This window comes from Watersipora subatra, chromosome 7 (assembly GCF_963576615.1).
Source record: "Watersipora subatra chromosome 7, tzWatSuba1.1, whole genome shotgun sequence".
NCBI lineage: Eukaryota > Metazoa > Bryozoa > Gymnolaemata > Cheilostomatida > Watersiporidae > Watersipora > Watersipora subatra.
The window spans coordinates 42,021,705-42,046,518 of NC_088714.1; the positions used below are offsets into that span (position 1 = coordinate 42,021,705).

General features: G+C 36.5%; 1 protein-coding gene across 1 annotated transcript; it reads left to right on the forward strand.

The window, feature by feature from the left end:
- The first annotated feature begins 64 nt into the window (after window positions 1–64).
- LOC137399194 (protein PALS1-like) lies at window positions 65–20,100 on the forward strand. Its single transcript, XM_068085189.1, has 14 exons — window positions 65–91; window positions 1,204–1,273; window positions 1,710–1,889; window positions 2,028–2,254; window positions 2,530–2,660; window positions 3,159–3,299; window positions 6,797–6,970; window positions 8,608–8,850; window positions 12,238–12,369; window positions 15,866–16,049; window positions 16,453–16,617; window positions 17,495–17,697; window positions 18,384–18,497; window positions 19,449–20,100. The coding sequence occupies exons 2-14, from the start codon at window positions 1,233–1,235 to the stop codon at window positions 19,623–19,625; spliced, it is 2,112 nt and encodes a 703-aa protein (XP_067941290.1). The 5' UTR covers window positions 65–91; window positions 1,204–1,232; the 3' UTR covers window positions 19,626–20,100.
- Window positions 20,101–24,814: the final 4,714 nt, after the last annotated feature.

A 24,814-nucleotide genomic window follows, 5' to 3' on the forward strand; every position in this document is an offset into this window, starting at 1 on the left:
CTTCTTCTGTTTACCGATTTTTATTGTTCGCATATTTATGAACAATCAGAATAGCCCAACCTTGCCCAACCTTATCAAGCAGGAAAGTTTTGTAAGAGAATTGATATTTGTTCATTTTAACATTGTAGTTTATTGGACTAAAACAAAAACAATTTTTTCATCCTTTAACATTTATTATGGCTTTATTATACATGTATTATTATTTTCTTACGAAAGGAGTCGAAATTTGACCAGATCGCAAGATGGTAAAAATGTTGATTGATCATTTTTGTGAATTCAATTGAACTTGTTTAGGCTTGACAATACAACCATATCATTAGTGGAAAATCGTTTGACTATTTGAGATTTTTTCTTTGATAAGATTAAGATAATTGGACTTGACGTCGACACCCAGCCTATTGCACGACAGTACGTAGATACCGGAGCTCCATGTTAATTGGTTACTTGCAAATAGCACTATCTTTAGTCGCTGTTTTGATAGCCGTTTCGGGTTCCATTACGATAGGGGAGGGCTTTAGGGTTTTCTCGTTACCGCGTTCTAGGGAGATACTTCTATGGGTGCGATGGTAGCCATGTTGTATTTAAAGGACTGACTTGTAATGGTCATAACAACTTTTTTTTAGCATTCTGAGTCTTCATCGACCTTTGCTATGATCTGATTGTGTATATTATTTTCATTGCTGATTTTTGTATACGTAAAACATATTAATATGGTGGCGAGTATGCTGCGTAAGTTGGTATTGGGTTAAATTGAATTTGATCAAAACTTTTGTAGGTCAGCAGTGTATAACAGATATAATATATTTTAGCTAGATGTAACAGCATTTTTGGTGTTTAGAGACGCACGGATAGAGTTGAGAAAATGAGTGTTGAACTGTTTAAAGAGCTGTCAGCAATAAAGCAAAAGTTTGTGTGTGCACTCAGCCTGAGCTTTAGTGAAGGAAGCCTATGACGTCAGATGACAAAAACGTTACACTCCGATCATGTAACCGATTCTTCATCATTGTTATGTATTATTAGTATCTTAAAGTGCAAAGCATTTTTATTTTATCTCATGCTTGCCTCCTATTGTGCTGCAGTATCTCTGTCAAGTTTCTTATGAATCCACACTGGAAATTGTCATTCTATTGCTTGTCATTCCATCGCTTGTCATTCTTTTGTATGCAGCCAAATTCTTATATGACTAGCTACTGATCTTTTTAGAATAATTGGCTAAATTTGGTGTTGCAAGAATGATGCAGATGCAGGCACACAATGGAAGTGTTAACTACAGGTATGTTTCGTGTATTCACTAGTGTTTGAATCACTGAAATATTCCAGATGCTTGGTTTCAAATGGACCAGCTCTCAAATCAATCAGATTTACATGAGAATTGTTCGTAAACTATAATACATATTTTCACTACTGAGAAATGCTTTGAAGAAAATTCAATTTGTGTTATAACGCTTAGTGCATTAACATATGTTTAATTAGTTGTCTTATTAACATTTTTTGCATACAAGTTTGCAAGTTTTTGTCATACAGTTATAATTCATGTAAGTTCACTGCCAATATTTGAGTTACTCACAAATCTGTACTAGAACCAGCATCTATTCTTTGGAGCCGAGAGACAGCAAAGCAGTACGAACCATTACCTTTAATTTGTTCCCCAGTAATGACTGGCTATTTAGTAATGAATGTTTGCAATAGAGTGTCATTGCCACTTATAGCAAGGGTGAGATGAACATGCGGGGAGACGACTCTTTGGCCCACAGAGAGATGGCTATTGATGTACCATCTAGCTTTGTGCCTCACCCTAAGGAGAGGCCAAGACTTACAAACAGCGGCAAAGAAGAAAAATTGAAGAAATATCAACATGATATAAAAGCGCGTAAGGATCAAGAACTCAGGTTAGTAGTGCAGGCATCACCTTCAGGTCATTTTTGATAATAGATTATGAGAAAGTTGGTAGAGAATGAAAAGGGACTAACACCAGACATTTAATCTTGTGTTTAGCGCTAGCAGATCTATTTCTCTGTATTTATCAGATTGCAAAAAGAACAAGACTTTCTGAGAGCAAGCTTAAGGGAGTCAAAAAAACTTCAAAATTTGGAAAAGCGCTCTGGAGCTGCTAATGGCAACAGTGCATCACCAGATGGATTTGTGAACAAGGCATTTGACAGGGATGGTGGAGAGTATGCGAGCATGAATGAAGCTGTTTCAGACAAGACTAAGTGGCTCGAGTCTGCGCGTGTCGACGTCGGCAAGGCTGTCAGTAAGTCGGCTTCTCACTTGCTGATCAAAGCTGTCTCATATTACAACAGGTTTCGTAGCCTTTTGCTTTTAGGTTGCAGACATCAGCTTTAAAAGTGATTCTCGTCTTGTTTACTATCATTTATATTACCTTGTATGGTTTTTGTCATTTCTCCCAAATCACAGATTGTTACAATGGCCTGCTGTTTTTTACTTAAAATAATGGTTAGTTTTAGGAGGCAGTAGGTAAACGCCTTGTTGGTAGTAGAGACAGACTAAAATAGTTTTTTGTTGTAGGTACGCAGCAGATACTGAACCTTCTACACGCACTCAGAGCTAAGCTTGGCAACAACTCAAATGAGCTGAGGGTCATGAACAATCTATTTAACAATGTCCAGTTCCAGGACTCCGTTACTCTCTACAATCAGGTTGACAATTACCACTTGCCGTAGACATAAGCCATTGTCCCTTTAATCAAGCGGTGTTACACTGTCGCTGACTGTTAGGATGTCTGGTTCGCTAACCCTTGAAGATTTGCTCCAATCAATCTTAGTTTTGAAAAGAATTGTGCATATGCTTTTTGGTGTACTGTAAATGCACCAGAAGTCTCATAGCTGTGTGTTGTGGTTGAATGTGGCTTTCTCTCAAATATCTGATAAGTATGCATTGCTTTGCGTCAGTCCAAGGATTAACTTGAAGCTTGCCATGTTACTCTTTGGTTAAACGCTACTTACCAAAAGGTTACAACTAGATGCTCTTTTCAGTTTATTAGCAGAGCGTGACGAGTTTAGATCTTCCTTCCTGCCCTATTGAACGCTGCTTCACACAGTTAAAACAAGTCTCTCTTTCCATTCACATCTCAGTTGCCAATACAAATCTAGGCTGGACTGCATAAAAGCCATTTTAGTCTGTCTTTCTGCATGCAGGTTACGAAAGCTAAAAAGGGTGATAAGCCGACTTCCTCGCCGCCCCAGCCAATAGCCCCTGATGTCTACGCAGCAATTCAGAGGTCTGAGTCTAAACAAGCTATGCAACTGAGAGATATTCTCCTGCGACCTCCATTCAAGGTAGGCTCTTTGACTTCGTCTTGTTTCACTCTATAATACTATTATCATAGTTGCTCAGTACTTAGCCAAAGGTAGAGATTCCTTCACCTTTGCCCAGTCTCAAAAATTCTCTTCAAAAATTCGCCCAGTCTCAAAAATTCGCCCAGTCTTCAAAAATTTTAATTTGAGGCCTCGCTGTCGCGAGAGTGTGGGCCTCGGACTAAAATTTTTGCAGAGGAATCAACTTCTTGTTCTCTCACTCATCATGGCCATTCATTGTCTTGAGGGAGGTACCCAGGAGTTTAACAAGGATTTTAATCATTGACTCACCCTCTGTACCAGTTAATGTCCGAGATGGTGAACTGCAATAATAATGATTACATTATATGTGTCTCCTTAAAGAAATAATCTATTAACAATAATAAAAATGGACAAAATTATTAAGCAGGTTAGTGTGGTTGAATAGATACGAATCGACGATCGACGTGTGATCATCTGGCTTACCGCTTAACAGCCAATGTCTCGTCGATCCTTAACACTTACAATGCATTGCACAATGTAAATAACTTGATCTTCAAGTGGTCACCTGTTTGCGCTTGTCAGTGAAGCCAAGATTGACGTGTAAAACAATATATTTGCTCAATAATTTGATGTTTTAAAATGGCGACTATTGTTCTCATTCAGATTAACAATACAAAAACCTTAGATTATTTTATAGAGTAGTTAGAGATATATATATATAACCTTGGCTGTATTGCCATCATAGATACGCATGCTATCCAACACTGTTTTGAAATATCTGAAGTATGAACCCTTACAGATATAGTGAAATGAATCGGATCTCTTGAGTGATCCGTAACAGTTTTGTTCAATTTTATTACCACTGCTCTCAATAAGATCTGTTAGCATCTACTCTTTCCAAAGCTATTAAAATTTGAACAGATTTTTCGCATATTTTTAAATAACCGAAAACAAAACACCAGCAATGTAGTCATACCTCAATATAGGAGCTTAATGTGTTGTGGAATTGAGCTCATATGTCACTTAACTCGTGTTTCAAGGCATTATTTCCTATATAAAACAACTACTGTAAAACTTGTATTTGAATGCCACCTTTATTTGAACGCCATTTAGAATGAAATAAAATACTTGAAAGCGTCACCAAATTGCAACGCAGTTTAATTGCAAGCAATAGATATCAACTGCTAGGGACATGCATCAGCTTCCCCATGCATATTGGTTAAGAGATCTGCGATAAACTAAACGTAACTTAGCAAATTTCTTGCATCCAAAAGGGTTTATGTCGAACCGCCTGAAGGAGTCTGCAAAATACAGGCGGCATTCTTTTTGCCTGTGGAAGAGTTAAATCCGTTTTCTTAATATTCTGAAGAGGTGTTTGAAAAATACAATGACACCCTTCATTTGAACGTCATCTCTAATAAAGCGCCTTGTCTAAGAAAAAAGTTGAAAAATAGAGCACCATGGCGTTCAAATAAAGGTCTTACGATATATACAAATTAATCTGTTACCACACTATGAACAAAGCACAAAAAGACAGAATATTTTGGTGGAAAAACGATTTTTAATCGTAATTTAGTACATACGCTAAAAATGTAACAAATACCTATTCAGTTGTTAGAATCTGCAATAAAATGTGACAGTACTACGAACACTACTAAGTTTTCACCTTCGACACAGAGTAGTAGCTAACGGCGGTCTCAGAGACTTGATAGCAACGCGTTCGGCACACGTTTTTGATGCTACGTAACAGAAACATTGAATTTTACTTTAATTTAGCTTACTAGATACACTTAAAGCTAAGTTTTAATCTTTTGTTAAACTTGCTTTATTGTTGTTGTTTTAATTTTTCCTTTATCTGTTTCCGGTTTGGCGCTGTTTTCTTCTCGTTCACTATAACTTTTAGCCGCCCTTTTAAAAACTTTTTACAAACTGATTCAACAAGGAAGACCAAGCGATCCTGTTCTCGAAAACGGTCCCTCACATACTTGACTATATAGTAGCCATCGAGAACTGGCTTGTATGCTTCTTATCTCAAAGATTACTTGTATCTCCAAAAAGAATCTTGCTCAAAATGCTACTCGGATCTCAATGTTTTCGTATGTCAAGGCACTCGTATGTCAAGGTATGACTGTAGTTCAAGCTTTGTACTTTACATTGCTTGAGCAAGATTCTCAATATTTTATTTTCTAATCAAACTTTACTTTTAGTAACTACAAAGATATCTCAAGTATTTTAAAACTAAATTAAATATTTTCTTGATTTTACCTATATTTAATATTGAAGGGTTATATCGCTTTTAGAATTATTTAGGTTAATAGCTAAGGTTGTATATCTTGAACTAAGTCTAAATAGAATTAATATATAAAATAAATCAGTCATTTCTTTCTAGTTCAGGAAGCTTTTAGTAAAATACAGTCAAACATGGATAACTCAAACTTCACGGGACCGAGTGAAAGTGTTCGAGTTATCAGAGCGTTCAAGTTATCAGAGCACTGTCATAAGTCCATGTATTTATTAGTAGATACATGTCCATATACAAACTATAATATAAATCAAAAACATGAATGGCTTGTTTCAAATTAAATGCTTCTAATGTAAAGTTTAAAACGTTTTCATGAAAAAGTATAGAGATTTTTCTATCACTTGAGATTGGTTTGTTGTTTGAGGTGATGTTATTGCCGGGATGTTTTTTAGATTGACATTGGCAAAACTTGATCGTTGTTGAAATGCTCAAAAGAAAAGACATCTTTTTCTTTTGAGCGTTTTACCCACGATCAATTTTGCCGATTTTTCTTGAAGTTTGTGTGAAGGTTACCTCGCTTTTCCTTGCCTTCGTAGGACCATCGCTAAGCGGATGTTTGGTAAAAATCAAATTTCACCAAACCTTTAGAAAAGTCGTTGACAAAAATATTTTGGCGATGATGGTAATAACAACGCCTACGAACTACTAAAAGTTGAGGGTTATCTCTATGACTTGGAATAAAGTGAGTTTCTAAAGCTATAACAACTGTCTCGGTAGCCGTTGGGCAAAAAACTGTTCGAGTTAACGGAGTTGAGGTCGAGTTATCTGAAGTAATTTATCATTGCGTGGGAACGGACCAAACAAAACCGTTCGAGTTAACCATGTGTTCGAGCTATCCGAGGGCGAGTTATCCATGTTTGACTGTAGTTTGTTTCAATTTTTACGAAATCCAGTCGTGTAATTTACTTCTCAGTCTTGCATTTATCTGGCGGTGCATGAAAACATCAACTATTGTGTATGCTATTGGTGACTCAGAAAGCGCGTAGCATTGTATCAGAGTTGAAAGGTAATTTCTTCATACCATTCCTGAGCTTGGTTTGCCTGGTTCTCACTGACTGTCTGTGCTGTCACAATTGTGATGCTCTTTTCAGTCTCAGCCAGTAAATCTAGTCCGAATGTTACAACTCTGGCAGTTGCCAGTTTTGGGAATTACTTGTATCTCGCAATGTGAATCATTGTATTGCTTGTTTGCTAGGAGGTGCTGCTACCTAGAGGTCATCAAGCCATGCTTTCAACAATTTCCGCTGATACCCAGAGTCCTGTTAGCCCTGTTAGCTCTTCTAGTAGGGTCAGCGCTGTGGAGAAAGCAGACCAGTATGGAGAATCCAAAATAGACATCATTCATGTGCGCAAAACAGCTGACCCACTGGTAAGTGATGTTTATTTTATGGACCAAAGTCATAGAAGTTTGTTGTAAAGATAGAGCTGGTCAGGCCGTTTTGTGTTAGTTCTGTTGTAATCGATTCTTTTTAAGATTTAGTTACCATCTTTAAGATTACAAATTTACATTGTTTAGTAGTTACAATTTCAGTGGTAGCAAGCTATGTCATTTTATGTAAAACTCGTGCGATTTTGTAAAATGGAGGAACTAGGTTCAGAAGAGAAATGTATTTCTAGTCAAAATTGATTGTTAGAGATTAAGTGAGATGCCATAGTAATTCCATACTGCCCATTGCCTGGAATGTCTTATATTAAATAGCAGAATTATTTCCGTGCTTAATAGATATGGACTAGCTGTGCTACCCGGCATTGCACGGGTAATACAAACGTCTTTCGACATAAAGTTGATTTGTATTTAACATATAACGACATTTGCCATTCTAACTTCCAAACTACATATCATGAGAGAAGTGTTTTGTGTAGTTGAAATAAATTAAGAGAGAAAATAAAAACAACTGTACAGGTTTTCAAATTTTGTCAAACAACTGTGACTTTCAAACTTCATATCGTGAGAAAAAGGTTTTGTACAGGACAACTAAATTAAACATAAATAAAACAACTGTAAAGGCTTTCAAACAACTGTAAGTTTAAAATTTCTTAACTTGAAAGAAGTGTTTCGTTGATAAAAATTAGAAGGGAAAATAAAAATGTAAAGGTGTTTAAATGTAAAATCACTATAGTCTATTTGGCTATGAATACAATCAAAAATTATTTGGTATACAGTTATATGATTTTAGTGTTGGCATGCAAAAATGGGCATGCCCATTTTCGCATGCAGTTGTTGGCATTCGAAAATATCGTAGGCTATAAACGTACATAGAATGGTATAAAAACCCGTAGTCATTTTCTAATGCAAACAACTCCTGGTAAAAATCATCATCATTAAAAATAGTAATAAAATAGTATGTTAACCTTAGTAACTATAGGTACCTACAATGACTTTAGTGCATTTTGTGGTTATGATCTGCAAGATAGTATAACATTACAATGTAGTACATGGAGAGCTCTTATCTTCGAGACAGACGTGCAACATAAATGCTGGATCTAACTTGGATCAATTTAGTTTACTAAACAAATACTTGAAAAAAGTGTTAGTTTGTATTCTAGTTAACTTCAAACTTTTAACAAAAATTTTATTATTTATCCGATATATCGGAAGCCAGGATAACTCGCCATGGCGAGTTCAGCGACGTATATCTTTTAATAACGTATATAATCGGTGCACAAATCGCCAAATTTTAAGTTCGAGATAAATTATTGTTGATACCGACGTGGCAGAACAAATTTGCCCTAACGAAAAAAGATGAAGAAGCACCGTGTTGCATATACTTAGTTCCTGCAATATTTCTTAACAGGCGTCGTAACGCGTGGGCTCAATCCTAAAATAATAGCTATAGCTGGACACGCATACACACATATACACATACAAACACACATGTATACGACCAACTTTGAAAAATGCGATAGATGCAGATGCTTGTTATACTAGACTGAGGGGAGGTTTCGCTAGTTTGCTTGTAAATTAGTTGAGTAATTTTAGTTAGTCACTCTGCTATTGTACTTCAGGGAGCAACAGTCAAAAATGAAGGAGAGTCAGTTATAATTGGTCGGATAGTTCGAGGGGGTGTTGCTGACAAGAGCGGGCAACTCTGTGAGGGTGATGAGCTGCTCGAAGTGAATGGCATTCCTATGCGAGGAAAGACGATTAATGAAGTTTCAGATCTGCTCGCAGGCATGACAGGTGAACTCGAATTTGTTCTTGTGCCTAGTGGCAGCCAGAGGTACTCAAGAGACATGCAAGAGCGCAAGGTACGTAGGCTCATCCCTCTCTAAGGGCCAGTTGCTAGATCGTTTGCTTGCCATATGAATCAGGCCAAGATGAGTAGAAAGCTACAAGGATGCATAGTTTAAAATGAATTTATGACAAGCGTGTTACTTTTGAATAAAATTCTCAATGTTTCTTCATGTATCTTTTGAGCTATTCAATTGATTTTCATGTTTTTTAGTTAACCCTGGAAAGCCCATTGTAACATATATGTAACATGAACTTTGTACCTTTAAATCAGGACTTAGCAATGCTTTCCATCAGCTCATGCTTATGTTTTCATAAAGTGCCATGTGCTAGTTAATCAACAAACTTACTGCAATCTGATTGGACAGTAACTTCCCATGATCCTATTGAAAAAACCAACATGGCTTCCAGCATGGCTTTTGAACAATAGAACAGCTTCTTCTTTTTTCCCAAAACTGTACACAAGGTGAGTACCAGTTTGTTAATGATTAATTATTTTGTATACAGTTGATGTAGATACACCTAAAAATTTCAATTTGTGAAAATAATAACTTTGCTGAGCATGTTGTAATGATACTCCTATACCATGTTACGCCAGTGTAACAATGGGCTTTAGTGGCTAAAATTTTGACTAGGGTTGCCAAATGCTATTTTTCAGCTATGGCCAACTCAAAGCATCTCTTTGATCATCACAAAGTTCTTGACATTTTGGAAAGTATTGATTGTAATGAAAGTGAAGATGGTGGAGGTGATGACAGTGAAATTGATGAAGACTTTAGACCAGATGAACTGAACGAAGAGGTGAGTTTGAAGCTTAGTAGTTCACTAGTATCTATTTTCTTGCAGTTTGTTTTACAATAACTTGTACAAAGCAGTAATAAAATGGCAGGCACTATAGCTAAGCTTTGTAATAGTTACCACACTGCAATATCTTTACTAATAAAACATTATCATGCTTTTTAGGAAGATTCAGAGTGTGATGATGATGAGAATGTACCGCTTGCTAAAATATTGACAAAATCGTCTACCGAGAACATGGAAACGCCAGTTTTTACATGGGTAAACAGAAAGTTCAAACCTCCTGATAGTCAATTTACTGGAACAAAAGTTGCTGCTCCTGATAGCCAAAAAACTGACACTCCCCTTGGTTACTTTCAAAGGTTTGTGACGCAAGAAATGATTGAAAACATAGTGAATCAAACAAATATGTACAGCGTCCAGAAGAATGGAGTTTCAATCAATACTACGTCTAAAGAAATTGAGCAAGTCTTAGGCATGTACTTTCACATGGGCCTAGTTCGCATGGATGGAGTTCGGCAATATTGGGCAGCTAACACTCGATATGATCCGGTAGCTAGTGTAATGAGTCGCAACCGGTTTCAGCAAATTCTTCGAACACTACACTTTGTGGACAACATGGCTGTGTCTGATTGTACTAAAAAGAAAGACAGGTTGTGGAAGCTGAGGCCTTGGTTACATAAGATGCGTGAAAACTGTCTCAAGCTCACTCCATCCGAGCACTGCAGCATTGATGAAATGATGTGTGCTTACAGGGGAAAAACTAGCTCCATACGGCAATACATCAAAGGCAAGCCTCATCCATGGGGGTTCAAAATTTGGGGTCGAGCAGATCCAGCTGGAATGCTCTATGACTTTGATGTTTACCAAGGAGGAAGTGGTACAAGGACCAAACTTGGGCAAGGAGGGGATGTTGTGATGATGCTTACTTCAACACTGGAAACTGGCAGAAATTACAAAATATATGCCGACAATTTATTCACAAGCTTGCCATTGATGGTTGAGCTAAAGAAAAAATGTATGTTTTACACCGGGACAGTGAGACAAAACAGAATGGGAAAATGTGAGTTAAAATCTGAAAAAGAACTTAAAAAACAAGGTCGCGGAGCTAGTGATGAAAGAGTTGAAAGAACGCACAACATCAGTGCTGTACGCTGGTTTGATAATCGTGCTGTCACTATGCTTTCCACCCTGACTGGCTGTGAGCCAGTTGTCTCTGCTAAACGCTGGGACAAAACTACTAAACAACAAAAAGATGTTACCATGCCATCAGTTATAGGTGACTATAACCGTAATATGGGGGGAATTGATCTGCTTGATTCTTACTTGGCCAAGTACAGGTACAAAATGCGATCTAGGCGGTGGTATATGTATATATTTTGGCACTTCGTCAATGTTGCTTTGGTAAATGCGTGGAATATGTATCGTAGAGAGCATTCACTATTGAAACTGCCAAAAGATGATCTTCTTCTTCAGCGTCACTTCCAGTCAACACTTGCAAACAGTCTAGTGCACGTTGCTGCTCAACGTAAACGGGGTCGGCCCTCAGAAGCATCTTGTATTTCAACTGTGGTAACTCCAAAACGGCAAACCCGGCCTTCCTATGACACCAGTCATGATAATCATGATCACTGGCCACTAAAAGACAGTAAGAGAGGAAGATGTAAGCTCTGCTCTATTAATCTCACTAATACACAATGCTCCAAATGTGCAGTGAAGTTGTGCTTCACTGAAGGACGAAATTGCTTTTTTGACTATCACCATTGAGAACTGTTGTTTTGCATTTGTAACACTGTCATAACCAGAATTGTTTTACCAGAATTTGTTACATTATTTCATGCTGAGTCAAGTTTTCTATAAAGATTATTGATATGTTCAATAAAGGCTAGTAAAACCCATTGTTACATGCTTTAAATGCTGACCAACCAAGACATAATGACCCAATGTTACATATATGTTACAAAAATTATTTTCATCGAAATAAACAAAATGCGAAAAATAATAAATGGATTACCATCAGTAGGCCTAAAATAACAGCCTACAACCAAAAGAAAAAAATATACTGATGGTTTTCTGTATTTGGGCTCTCCAGGGTTAAAGCATTTGTTTTAAAAGAAGTCTGGTATGATCCTGCTAACGAGTTGCTTTGCGTATTCTGGCTTCAATTTAATTAAAGATATTGATTATTTTGTATTAAAATGCCTTGTTGCAGATTAATAATAATAAAATTAGTGTAACTTATGTGAAATGTCATTAAAACTATTCCTCTAACATACCGGGATAGAGTCAGTTCGATAACAGTACACAGCACACCCACATTTTATCAATAAAAGTTGGTTACTCTGCTATTTTTGATCAAAAATGAACAACATATGAAAATATTGGATACAGAAAATAATGTTGCATTCTGTGCAGCAATTAAACTTACTCCATGCTTCTAACAAATTCTTTGTTTGCAATAGTTCTTGGAAATGATCAGTATTTGTTGAAATAGGACACCCTTCAACTGTTGGTTAAGCACCAACTGTTACTATCAATATCCAACATTCTCTCTCAAAGAACTTTTAAATTCCCTCTCTGTTTTTTTTTCTTATTTGTGTCAGTAGACATCAGTGAGAGCCCTGTTCGACTATGATCCAGAAGAGGACCAGTTTATTCCTTGTCAAGAACTAGGAGTCTCCTTCACAACTGGAGACATTCTGCATGTCATCAACCAGGAAGATCCCAATTGGTGGCAGGTATGCTCAAGAAATCTCTAACTTTTGCCTCATTTGTTTTCACCCAGCTCTTGTCTTGGTATTTCAGCTGAGCATTCTACGACTTTCTATAGCATACCTCTGTATCGACTCACTGAGGGATAATTGTTAATGATTTTTGTTTGCAATGCTCTCAAATACTCTTTTTAAAGAAAATTCGACAGGGTTTTGCAACTTTTAAGAAGTAAAACATATCATTGTCTTGTTGGGGATAAACTTATATATAACTACCATAAAACCTCTAATTGAATGCCATGGTGCTCTCTTTTTCAACCTTTTCCCTATAGTGGCGTTTTATTAGAGATGGCGTTCAAATAGAAGGTGGTATTGTATATTTCAAATGACTCTTCAGAATTTTTGGGAAGCTAAATCTAACCCTTTTATGGGCTATGCGAACATCGCCTATATTTTGCACTTTCCCCGGGTGGAGCGACATTAACCCTTTTAGATGTAAGAAGTCGGCTATGCCTTACTTTCAACTTGTCGTAGATTTCTAATTAAATATGCATTGGGAAGCTGAAAAATATTTCTACCAGTTGATATACATTGCTTGCACTTGACCTATCATGATCTTATAACCTGGTGTTGCAACTGGTTGGAGTTGTAATGAAATTTAAAATGAAATTTTTTGTTTCATTTTAAATTTACGGCGTATTTTTATTTTATTACTATATTCAGCAATGCTACATAAAAGCTCATTGCACTGATTGATATGTTTGCTGCAAAAACTGACTTAAGATTTAATTTATCTGCATCGATCCATCAAAAGCCGAGTTTAAATAACGGCAATGATGCCTTCAAATAATTTGCTATAAATCTGCAAATTTATAAGGTATATAATAATAATCTATAAAACGCTAGAAATATATATTCAAGAACAATTGATATAAACAAACCATATTAATAATACTCGCAAAAAGAAAAGTTAAACATTTTTGAAACAAATATATGTGACCCAGGCAGTCAGAATGTAAAATCGTGCTAAAACCACATTTTTGAGTTATTTAAAGATTTAAAATCAGCAAATTCTGAGGATTTTAATGCATTTTAAATTTTTTAAATCGGGTTTTTTATGCCCAGGTTATGCAAGATTCAGTAGAGAAGGTCTCGTGATGAACTAAAACTGTTGTTTTGAGTTTAAGCAGGATAAAGTTGGTGATTCATGAACTGTAAATCATGGTATTTGTTTACAAATCAAAATGCCATAGCAACCAACCACTTAATCTCAACCTATACTAATGAAACTTGGCATTCTTCACAATAAAACCTTGAAACAGATGATCGTTGCATTTTTATTCCAATTCGATTGACGGTTGACCTCCCAAAGGTCATGGTAAAGTTAACAATATATGTGGCTAAAAGCTCACCGTCCTGGAGATATTCATTAAAAGGGTATGCTTCAAACTGGGCACTTCTCATCAAGCTATATTGCTATGACTGCATATAATGACAGTCCAACAACTTAACAAAGAGCTGGAAGTGTATTCAGAATTGTCCACCTATACAGAAGGTCGTGGTAAGGTCAACGATGCGGAAAATATGTGATGCAAAAATATCAACCCAACTCATCAAGTGAATATTCAGTCTAGAGCTCTTTTTATGTAGTTTAACACTCACACAGTGTAGCACGAGTACGCTGCAGAGATTTATTGTAGCGCATTGGAGAGATTTGTTTGTTATGCTAGTGGCAATTTGTCCCAACACAACCATATCCAATGTTTCCTCCGGCAATCCTTGATACACAGTTCTAATGAGGCTTAATTGTTCAGATGACATAAAACTGGCGCATAATTCCCTACATTTGCACCCACTTATTAGTTTGATGTCAACAGCTAGAATGGGAATGTTATCAGCAGTGATAGGCTGATCGTTATTCTCTGTAATTTGATTTAATTAATTCGCATTATCGTTAGCAGCCACATATTGCGTAAGCAGCTGTATTTCTAAGGTTGCCCTATTATCACAATCCTCATCATCGCTTTCACTATGATCTGAGGCAGCTGACTCAGATTCTAAGTAGAAATACTCATCTAGCATCAACTAGCCGTAATTTTTGCGATTGTTTATTTTGTTCTAGCCTGAAGCACTAAAACAGGAAATGGCCACATACATGCGCACCCGCAGTTAGAGCCTATATTTATGATCTTGGGTTATGAAAAATTCCATAGCAACCACCGATATGAGTATAGTTAAATGGCAATTCTGGCTTTATGATTGGTCAGACACAAAAATAAACAAGACCATGTGAAAGAGCAGGGTTGAATGCACTGTAAACCACTGTTTACTAAAATAGTGACGGTGAGTCATATAATAGCGTGAAGCACGCTTAGCCGCTATTGTGAACAATGGAATTACCGCACCATTGTACATTCTGACGGCCGGGGTCATATATTTGTTTAGTTCACTCGGCCAGTCGCATTCTGATCGTTGCTTTCGTTTGAACCCATTCCATCTTCTGGTTGTTCAATATTATCCAAGGTGTTTTCTGGTCACAACTCCCCTTCTGCTTCGTTGAACTAGTCGATATTATTGTCCAAACTATTTTATAGGTGAGTAAAACTTTTACGCGTCGCCATTTAGAACACTTTGCACAAAAAAATATTTAGTCAAGTGTCTCAGCTTGCACGTAAACGCGCCGAGTACAACTTTTAGCTCAAAATAGTAGTACAGGGTCCATCGCAATTGCTAAACCATTTTATATACATCAAAATATCAAGACCACGTTAAACAAGGAACTACTATTAGTCTGAAACAGGTAATTATTTCTATGATGTTGCTTTCAAAGTTTTTAAGAGAAAGTGTAAAGCTTTGAAGTTAGAAAACTGACAGCGATACGATCAGCAACAACGAAATAATTAATTATTATTGATTTAACCGAGTCATCATTAGTACTATTTGGTGCACACTTTTCCACTGATCACTTGCTATTGTCAGCTCGTAGAGATCAAAGATTGTCGAATTTGCGATTGAATGGAGGTGGCACTCAAATAAAGGTGTTGTTCAAATAGAGGTTATGGTATTTATGAATGTTTATTTGCATGGTATTAATAAAAAATATAGCGTATCTATCAACGGGCCCTACCCAACTCCATCGTTGCCTACCCTCGTCTGACCCAATCATTACAAAATGTGCGATGACTTGCGTACAGTTGTAACTGTATGTGTTTGGAATCCAATATAATGCATATAAATCATCTCGTAAATCTCATCGTAATACGCACTTACGATATCACCAAGCTTTATGTGTATAGTCTCCCCTTTTACAGTTTTGTTATCCTAAACATGAGTATCCAACTTGGGAATGTTTGGGAGTTGTTTCCGATCCAGAAATGCCGGAGTGTACAATGTATACAAAATTGCTTTTTTTGGACCATTTTACATCTAGCGTATTCTACAACTGAAGTACTTCGCTCATGGCTGCTGCTACTCTACCTATTATATTTCCTCCCTTTGTGTCAGTTGTGACCTCTTATTTTAGGCATATCGAGAAGGCGAAGAAGACCAGGCGCTGGCTGGCCTCGTACCTAGCAAGCTTTTCTGGGAAAATCGAGAACAGTTGCGTCTACAGATACTTGCCGAGACAGCTGAGGCTGACAACCAGACGGCCTGTTGTCCTTCTGGGAAGAAAAAGCGCAAGAAGTCACAGTATGGTGTTGATGAAAGTAGGTCAATGTAAAACACTATGGTAAGAAGTTTTAGTATGGTGCTGATGAAAGTAGGTCAATGTAAAACACTATGTGAAGAAGTCACAGTGTAGTGCTGATGAACGTAGGTCAATGTAAAACACTATGGTAAGAAGTTGCAGTATGGTGCTGATAAAAGTAGGTCAATGTAAAACACTATGTGAAGAAGTCACAGTGTAGTGCTGATGAACGTAGGTCGATGTAAAACACTATGGTAAGAAGTTGCAGTATGGTGCTGATAAAAGTAGGTCAATGTAAAACACTATGGGAAAAAGTCGCAGTGTGATGCTGATGAAAGTAGGTCAATGTAGAATACTATGGCAAGAAGTCACGGTGTGGTACAGATTGCAACACGAGTGAATATTTATGTTCTTTTTTCTAGTTGACACTGATGACATACTTACTTACGAGGAGGTGACACAGTATTTTCCTCAGCCAAACAGAAAACGACCGATCGTTTTGATTGGCCCACCAGATGTAGGAAGGAAGGAGCTCAGGCAACGGCTGCTGGAAACAGATTCGGAAAGATTTGCGGCAGCCATACCTCGTAAGACCTTTCTCCGATATTGAATGTCATGGTTATTAGTGTTTGAAGAAAAAATATAGGTAGTTTATGATCCGTCAAGCAGAGTTACACATAGAATGTTGTATCTGGTCTGCTGTAGTATTTTAGTGCCCTTCAAGTGGCATATGCTCAAATTATCAACAGCCTTTTGCAAAGGTAGTTGCTTTGGGTGCTTTTATGCTCTTGTGTATTATTTCTAACTATGTATGTTGTCAAAGTAATAGACAGAATTTAATCCTAAACTTTTCTAGAAATGCCTGTGCTAAATCTTTCCACAAGTCGAAGTATCATAGCATTATTTATTATTTATCAGAAGGGAAACAGTGATCACTCACTACTTCATACCTTTATCTTCCATGGTTTATTACCGCTTCCATGAACTTGAATAACTAATGAGTTACTTCATAATGATAGCAAAACATTAACAGATCTGATATATCAAAGTATCCATAAGTATATATGCACTTGTGCAAAAATTAGACTGTATCAATTCATCTTCTACCATCTATAATAAAATGTTTCAAACAAAATATTTAAAAAGTTAAGGTTTAGGAAGCTTAAAGTGCGCATTATGGTGTAAAACTCTCCATGTGTCACACCTGAAATTTTATATTCTAATTCATTGGGCTCAGCGTGCTTAGTATGATCTGTTTTGATCTATTATCTCACCTCAAATTCGTTGAAGTAGTATTCAGTTTTGTGTTACCGTAGCAACATGAATTTACTGTAAATAAATCTAACATCTCCTTTGGTTTGAATTATACTTATTTCCAAAAATTGTTTTGTTCAAGCGAGCTATTCTTGTTGTATCATTGGTCAGCATCAGGGTGTCTGATTTTAAATCGCTGTTTTACGGTAGACACGAGCAGAATGAGGAGGGAGGATGAGGAGGATGGAAAGGACTACTACTTCACTGCTAAGCATCTGTTTGAGGCTGACATCAGGGCTAACAAGTTTGTAGAGCATGGTCATTTTCAGAAAGACTTCTATGGCACGAGTTTGGAATCTATCCGACAAGTCGTTAACTCGGGCAAGATATGCGTATTGAATCTTCACCCGCAGGTACACCATCCCCCGTTGCTGTTGTGTTTGGCCATGTTACTGCTGTGTGTTATTATTGTAGTTGATGTTAATATGAAATACTTATAGTAGCTTTTCGCTCCAATCACACATGTTTCATGTTTTTTGAGTGTTCCCAACACAGGGTTGCTTTTCACCTGCATTTGCTAACTTCATTTACCTTGGACCTAATGGTGAATAGGGCTAATGGTTGTCAAAAATGTATAATGGTGGCAGCAGTCTTTTTCCATTTGTATGCGCACTGTGCAATGTCATCGAAATAACATCTGATCCATGGATTCTTACATAATCATAAACGCTGTCTACCAGTTGGGATCATGCATTAAGTTAAACTTACCAAACCCTTTTGTAATGGGTGTTTGCACCATTCATCATGCAACCTTGCTATTGATAACAATGAATACAAGCAATTGTGCTCGCAAGTCGGTTTGTTTTACACCTGTATATTAAGTGTTGGTCATATTGATGCACCCGATACAAATATTTCGCGCCGATGCCCCTGTCGATATTGGCAACATAAAAGTGCATAAAGCCGAATTAGCAAAACCATCAAATTTATTTGTCTATGGGAGTTGTACTGTATTGGCATCCAAATTCACCTCGTCGATAGCTAACCAGAACTAGCAAGCTAAACTGCTCAAATCACACCTGCGCTGTCTCATTTACAGGCAATCAAGTCACTGAGGGTCTCTGATGTGAAGCCATATGTAGTTTTCATTGCTGCCCCTAACATGCATATACTGAAGGAGAACATAACCAAAAGCTCTGGAAAGGAGCCAACGGTCAGAAGCACCCTCTATATTACATCATATATGATTTCAAATAAATTTGTCACTTGTTTTCGGAGCACTGACTATAGAGTCTCGTATCATGTACATGGCTCACTTATCACCAGCCGATGGAAGTGTCTAGTGCTTTACGGTGCATAATCTTCAATTACATCAACCAGACCAAACCCCAAAATTACTAGTGGCTAAAAATGAATATAAACGATGTGTATGCGCGTTAACTCAAGTATTATTTGAGATTTACTTTATCTCTAAAACAAAATTTGTTATACTTTTCGTTCAGCATTGTCGTTGTTTCTCAGTTTGGTTTTACTGATACAACAAAAGACAATTTATTATTTTCGCAAAAAAACAAGTGGTTTAATCTTGCGGCTTGTCAATTTCCAAAGTTTGTATATTCTAAAGCCCATTTCAAAGGGTCTAAGGTAAATAAAATTCTTGAGATCGACGACGCTCATAGTTGGTATATTTATAACAAACAATTACTATCCCCAATTCATTAACAACTTTCGTTGGTTGTAGTAAAGTGAATATCTTAGGTTTATGTACAGCTGTAGCAGATGGGCGGTAACCATAATCAACAGTGATTCAGAATTAGAAGTTTTCATGGACTATGGATGTGTCCCAACGCATATCTTTGAATCTAGCACAAAGGTAGTTTCCACGCAATGCGCTGTCGTTTGCTGCTTCTAGTATGGGTAAACCCAGGATGGGAGCGATGCAAAAATTTCATGCTATATTTTCACTTTATAACATGAATATTTCCTATGTCAGTAGAAAGCGCACTCAAATCAACCAAGTCTTTAGTCATCTAGCTATTATACAAAACACATTTAACGTCATCTTAGTGTTGTATTCAACTCACCAAACTTCTTTTTAATTCGACAGATTCTATAAATCGACCCTCAGGTGTTTTTGAGGATGAAATATTTGTCATTGTCACAGGTGGATCACTGCAGGAACATTATAGACAAGGGAAGGGAGATGGAGATAAAGTACAGCCACTATTTCGATTTCATCATTAACAACTCCAACATTTCAACAGCCTTCCAAGAGCTTCTCGCTGAAGTGAATCGTCTCGAAGTTGTACCACAGTGGGTGCCATCTGAATGGTTGAAATAGCGTATGAGATGTTTTCGTGACTTCATCAGTCAACAGAAAGCTTCCTACCATCGTTTTAATGCTTCGATTGTCCCACATTGCAATACCGTAGTTACGCTTCACTTGTCGTACTCCCTATCTATTTATAGTATTATAATATTTAGTTTTGCACTCCGTACACTCATGTGTATACGTATATTTCACAGCCCCAATTTTTTACATACATTAATATATTTCCATAAACACTTAATATTTATGTGTACAATCATTTTTGCCCGCATCTATTCCAGGCGATGTTGTGGCCAAAATATTCATTCTTATCAAAATTGTGTAACAATACTATTTGGTGCTACTAGGGTTTCTTTTTTTCATATTTTATGCACTAAGCCTTCTATGAGCCCTGCAACTTTCCTGAAGTAACCTTTCGCAACATATGATTGGCTCACTCTGTATTACCAACTAATAGGCACGACATACACTATACCATATCCTTTTATTGTCCCTCCTAACATGTCTCTGATGTATTCTAGCTCAATTGGGCTCAAATCCTTTAAAACTTGATCTGTTAATTATTCAGCACAGTGAATGGCGACTTGAATAGAAGGTGCAGTATCTGTTGTTTGTTGCTATCTAAAACGCGTCTCTCCAATCAATATTTACAAGCATGTTCACCCTGGCTGGATATTTCAACGCCTACCGAAAGGCTTTTTTACTGAATGCCGGATCGCTAGGTCATATGTGGCTTGATCTACATGTACAGGGATTTATTTTAATACCAGGTTCAGAATAATACAGAAATAGTGGCATTTTACCATTACCCACCATAGATGATCAAAGTTGCATGAATGTATAACTTTGTATTTGGCATTGGTAATCAACAAAATGATTTTCTTTATTACATGCCAAAAAAAATGAAAGAAGAATGGAAAGACAGAAATCAGGAATTGTTGAGTTAGTTGAACAGACGGGTTTTGAAAGTTTATATTTTAATTGTATTGCGGAGAGTCTGGATAGTGACCTGAAGATAGTAACAGAAAGCTCATAAACTGAAACATACAACGGTGGATGCAGTATCATGAAATAAAAAACAGTGTTTGTCATGTGTCTGAGGATAGGATGTAAGAATATGTTGTAGAAAAGTAGTTATAAACCAATCGAATGGGCTGTTGGCCCAATTCTGTACAATCATGTGACACGGCTTCGTCTCGAGCGCTTCAAGATGACCTGAAGGGAGGTTTACTCTCGATTGTACGGCTACAATAAAACTGCCTACTGCATTGGATGACTGACACATGATGTTGGAGACGTTTTGACACAATGTAGATATGCGGCGATCACAGAAAAAATAACTGCTAGTGGTAAAACAAAATGAGAGGGCACAGTTAATAAGTGTACAGTATTGTAAACGTTGATTTGCAAGCAAAGCTACACTAAGCTTTTAATCGCTAAGCGTACAGCAAATAAAATCAAATTGCCCAATCTTGAGTATCGTGAGCCAGATGGTATGTCCTGTATTTAGATCTGCAACTATGTACTGCATTTCAGTCAGATAGTAAGATCTATGCATACATTTCAAGCTTGAAGATATTTGCCCATTTTGCAACGCAAGTTCTAATTTTCAAGAAATAGAATTGGATTTTATGTGATTATCTTTTGGCTCCATTTGACAAGATATAAGTTAGTAACTACCACTAAAAACAACATACTTCATAGAAATATTTCAAATTAACTACCCATTCAGGTAACCTCTAGATTGCCATGGCAATAGATTGCATTCATTGCAGCCATAGGTGATTAGATTCATATTAAAAGCAAATATGTTGCATTGAAAGGCTTGAGGATGCTGATCTCAATTAAACGCACTCTTCAAATCTGAATAAAATTCATTACACATCAGTTTAGCGTTAGTTCATTACGGAAAAAGTTGGTTCTAATTAACAAATGAAAATTTTGAAACGAAAATAAAACTAAATTTATGCCATGTCAAAACTTCAACTTACTCTGGGCTGCAGTTGGTAAGTCTTCGTGAGATGTTATGAAAGTTTTAGATAGGAAAGGTTTCAAAATTAAACTCTACAAGGCATGATGAGTAGTAGCTCTCTTTTGAAAGCGCATGTAAAAAGTTGTGCCAATTTAAGTTTGTTTGGTTCATCTAGGACTATGCTGTTTTTATAATTTGGTCTCTCTCATCCTTGTACAACAACTAGCTAGGATTAGCACAAGTATAAATCACTGTTTAGACATGAGTGCATGGAAATGAAATCATAGCATAATTTATAAATACATTCTAATAAGCTATATCGGAAAAGATGTCTTTCATTGCATATCATACTTCCAAGGCTGGCATATACGTGGCCATACATAGTTGCAAGAAGAATTTTTGTTGCAAGTAATAGACGCTGGAATCTGAAGGATAAATCTACAGAAAAGTAGTGTTCATGTAGTGTACACACAGTAGTGTACTACAAAGCCACAATTAAAGATAACTACATATACTAAATATGAGCAGGCTATCCATTCTTTAGCAAAACCATGTAGCCAATGTCAATATATGGCCAGTATCCTTAGTGGATGGTCTTTCAATGGCAATAATTCCATGTGTCAAGGGAGAAAACATATGGATGTACTTATTTTTTGCTTTTTATATTGATAATAATATTTATAACATTAAATAATATACAATTTCTTTTTTTGTCAATTATTTTAAAATAACAATAATGAATCAATGCACTGTATTTTTGTTTCTTTTGAGTGAAAATACTAAATGGTTCTAAGGTCCAATGTGTAATGGTTAGACTCTGGACCTTAAATTCAATTTCTTGAAGACAAATTTTTGACCCCAGACAAAGTGGCACTTCTGCTCCACAAAAATCAGACTGCTGCTATAAAACAAAATTGAACCAACAAACTAATCAATGCAGATGAGTACTACTACAATTTTCCTTGAAATTGTGTTTTGACATTATGCACTGTTGCCAATAGTGAGCTCAATTATCGATGCTCACAACAAGCAGCGTTAGGATTACAAGGCAATTTGTGATTTATTTTCATCAACAAAATTAGTTAAGTAAAAGAAAAAAAGCTGGAAGAGTGATGAAGCCCATAATACGCAATAGCATAGCTAGCCGTGATGTTGGGCTTGTCGTCATCGGGTAATCAACGCCAATTTTTATGGGTAATTAGGTTTTATTCACTTGTTAAAAGATGCAACCTAAGTTCTCTCTTGAAACTTGCTACCTTCTTTATGCTTTTAATAGACTTGGAGAGTTGGTTCCAAAAAATGGCCTGTTGGAAATCCACCCTGTGATGGCCTGCACGGGAAAAAGATTGTGGGAGATTTAGACAGGAATCTGAGAATTGGGTTTAATATATTGTGCGAGGGATGTAATTACAATAAAATTATTGATGGGCTAAAAGTATAATGTAGTATGAATATAGTGAACTGATGGGTAGTATGGATGATGATTTGAAAAAAAGGTTTGGTGTGGGTGAGGCGGGATTTCTTTGTGAATGGTCCTTATTATGCGCTTTTGAAGTGTTATTAAATTTTTAAGATGGTTAGGAGCTGCATTGCCCCATGCCTCAATGCAAAGTTGTTTAAAAGATCTCGTGTTTTGCCTATACAGCAATTTTACCAACTAAGAATATGTCTTTTAGTCTTCACACAATTTAAATCTCAAACTAACTTGTCAACGCATTATAACCCTCGTCATTCCTTATTTTCATGACCTTTTCCACCCTCCTCCTTTACTAGTGGCCATAGACGAGTTACCTATTGTCTGTCATCAGCATGGAATTCCTTGTCAATTTGGCTAAGGAAAATTGGTGGCCATGATGATTTCAGAGCTGCTTTAAAGCAGTACTTGCTAGACTCTCTGGGATAGATTTGCTCCGATTTCTATTACTTAGATAACCCATGCTGTTTTTCATTGACAACCAATCTCATCTGTTAACTCGGGCTCTGCGCCTGGAATAGCCATGCTACTGGGCATATAGGCCCACATTGCACCTTAATTTTCTATAATTTTATTATGTCATGATTTAATGTGAAATAAAACAAACAAACAAACAAAGTTTGGAATTAACCATGGAATTGTATAAAAAAAGCAGAGGTGTGCGGGGTAAATATTCAGATGTGCGCTCGAGTAAGCCTGATAAGGGTCTTTTCCAAAGAGTACATCGTCCTCCTCTCCAAAAATTACTCTTTTCCAAAAGTACTTTTTCCAAGTGAGATTAAAATTAATGAAAATACCTAAGAATTTAGTGTGATCTGTCAGACAAATCGGTTTGTTGAAAATGAAAAAGGGATGAGTGTTAGCTAGATGAAATTTATTTTGGCGGTTTTTTAGTAACATGAAATTATTCTTATCAACATTTAAGGTTAGTTTGTTAGAAGTGCACCAGTTTTGAATAGCAAGAAGTTCGTCATTTAAACAATCTATGTGCTCGTTGATGTTAGAGGATTCGGAAAAGAGATTAGTGTCATCTGCATAGAGCAAAGGTGTGAAAACATTGGGGACATGTGTTAAATCATTTATGTAAATTAAAAAAAGAGTTGGACCAAGGATGGAACCTTGAGGTACACCACATGTTAAATCTAGTATGAAAGATAAAGTGTTACCATTAATAGTGTGTTGTTTATGTTCAGTTAGTTAGCTTTTGATCCCGTTAATTGCGATGTCAAAATTAAAATTGTAGAGTTTTGAGTACAATATGTTATAATCTATTGTGTCAAAGGCTTTACTAAAATCTAGAAAGACGCCAAGAACACATTTACCACCGTTTAAGGATTTTAAAACATTATTAGTCAATTTAATTAATGCATCCTTGGTGCTGCGCTTTTTCCTAAAACCATATTGCCCATCGTTAAGCAGTAAATTACTCTCAAGGTATTCCATAATCTGTTTATTTACAGCTTTTTCAATTATCTTACTTAGCACTAGTAGCAAACTAGTAGCAAACTAATGGGTCCGTGATTAGAGCAAATTTTATTTTAAAGGCCTTGAGTATCTGTAGGTAATTATCTTACAATCAACCATAACAGGCCAGTGGTTTGTTTCCAAGTGTCTGTCTGTGAACTCTTATTTTTTTTAAAAGGTCAAAATAACAATTATTCTGTCAATACTTACTAGCCCAATGAAAAATAATAATATGCTTGTATACTTAGCCCAAGTTGTTATGACCTTTATAGGTTCAATGAGTGCATGTCT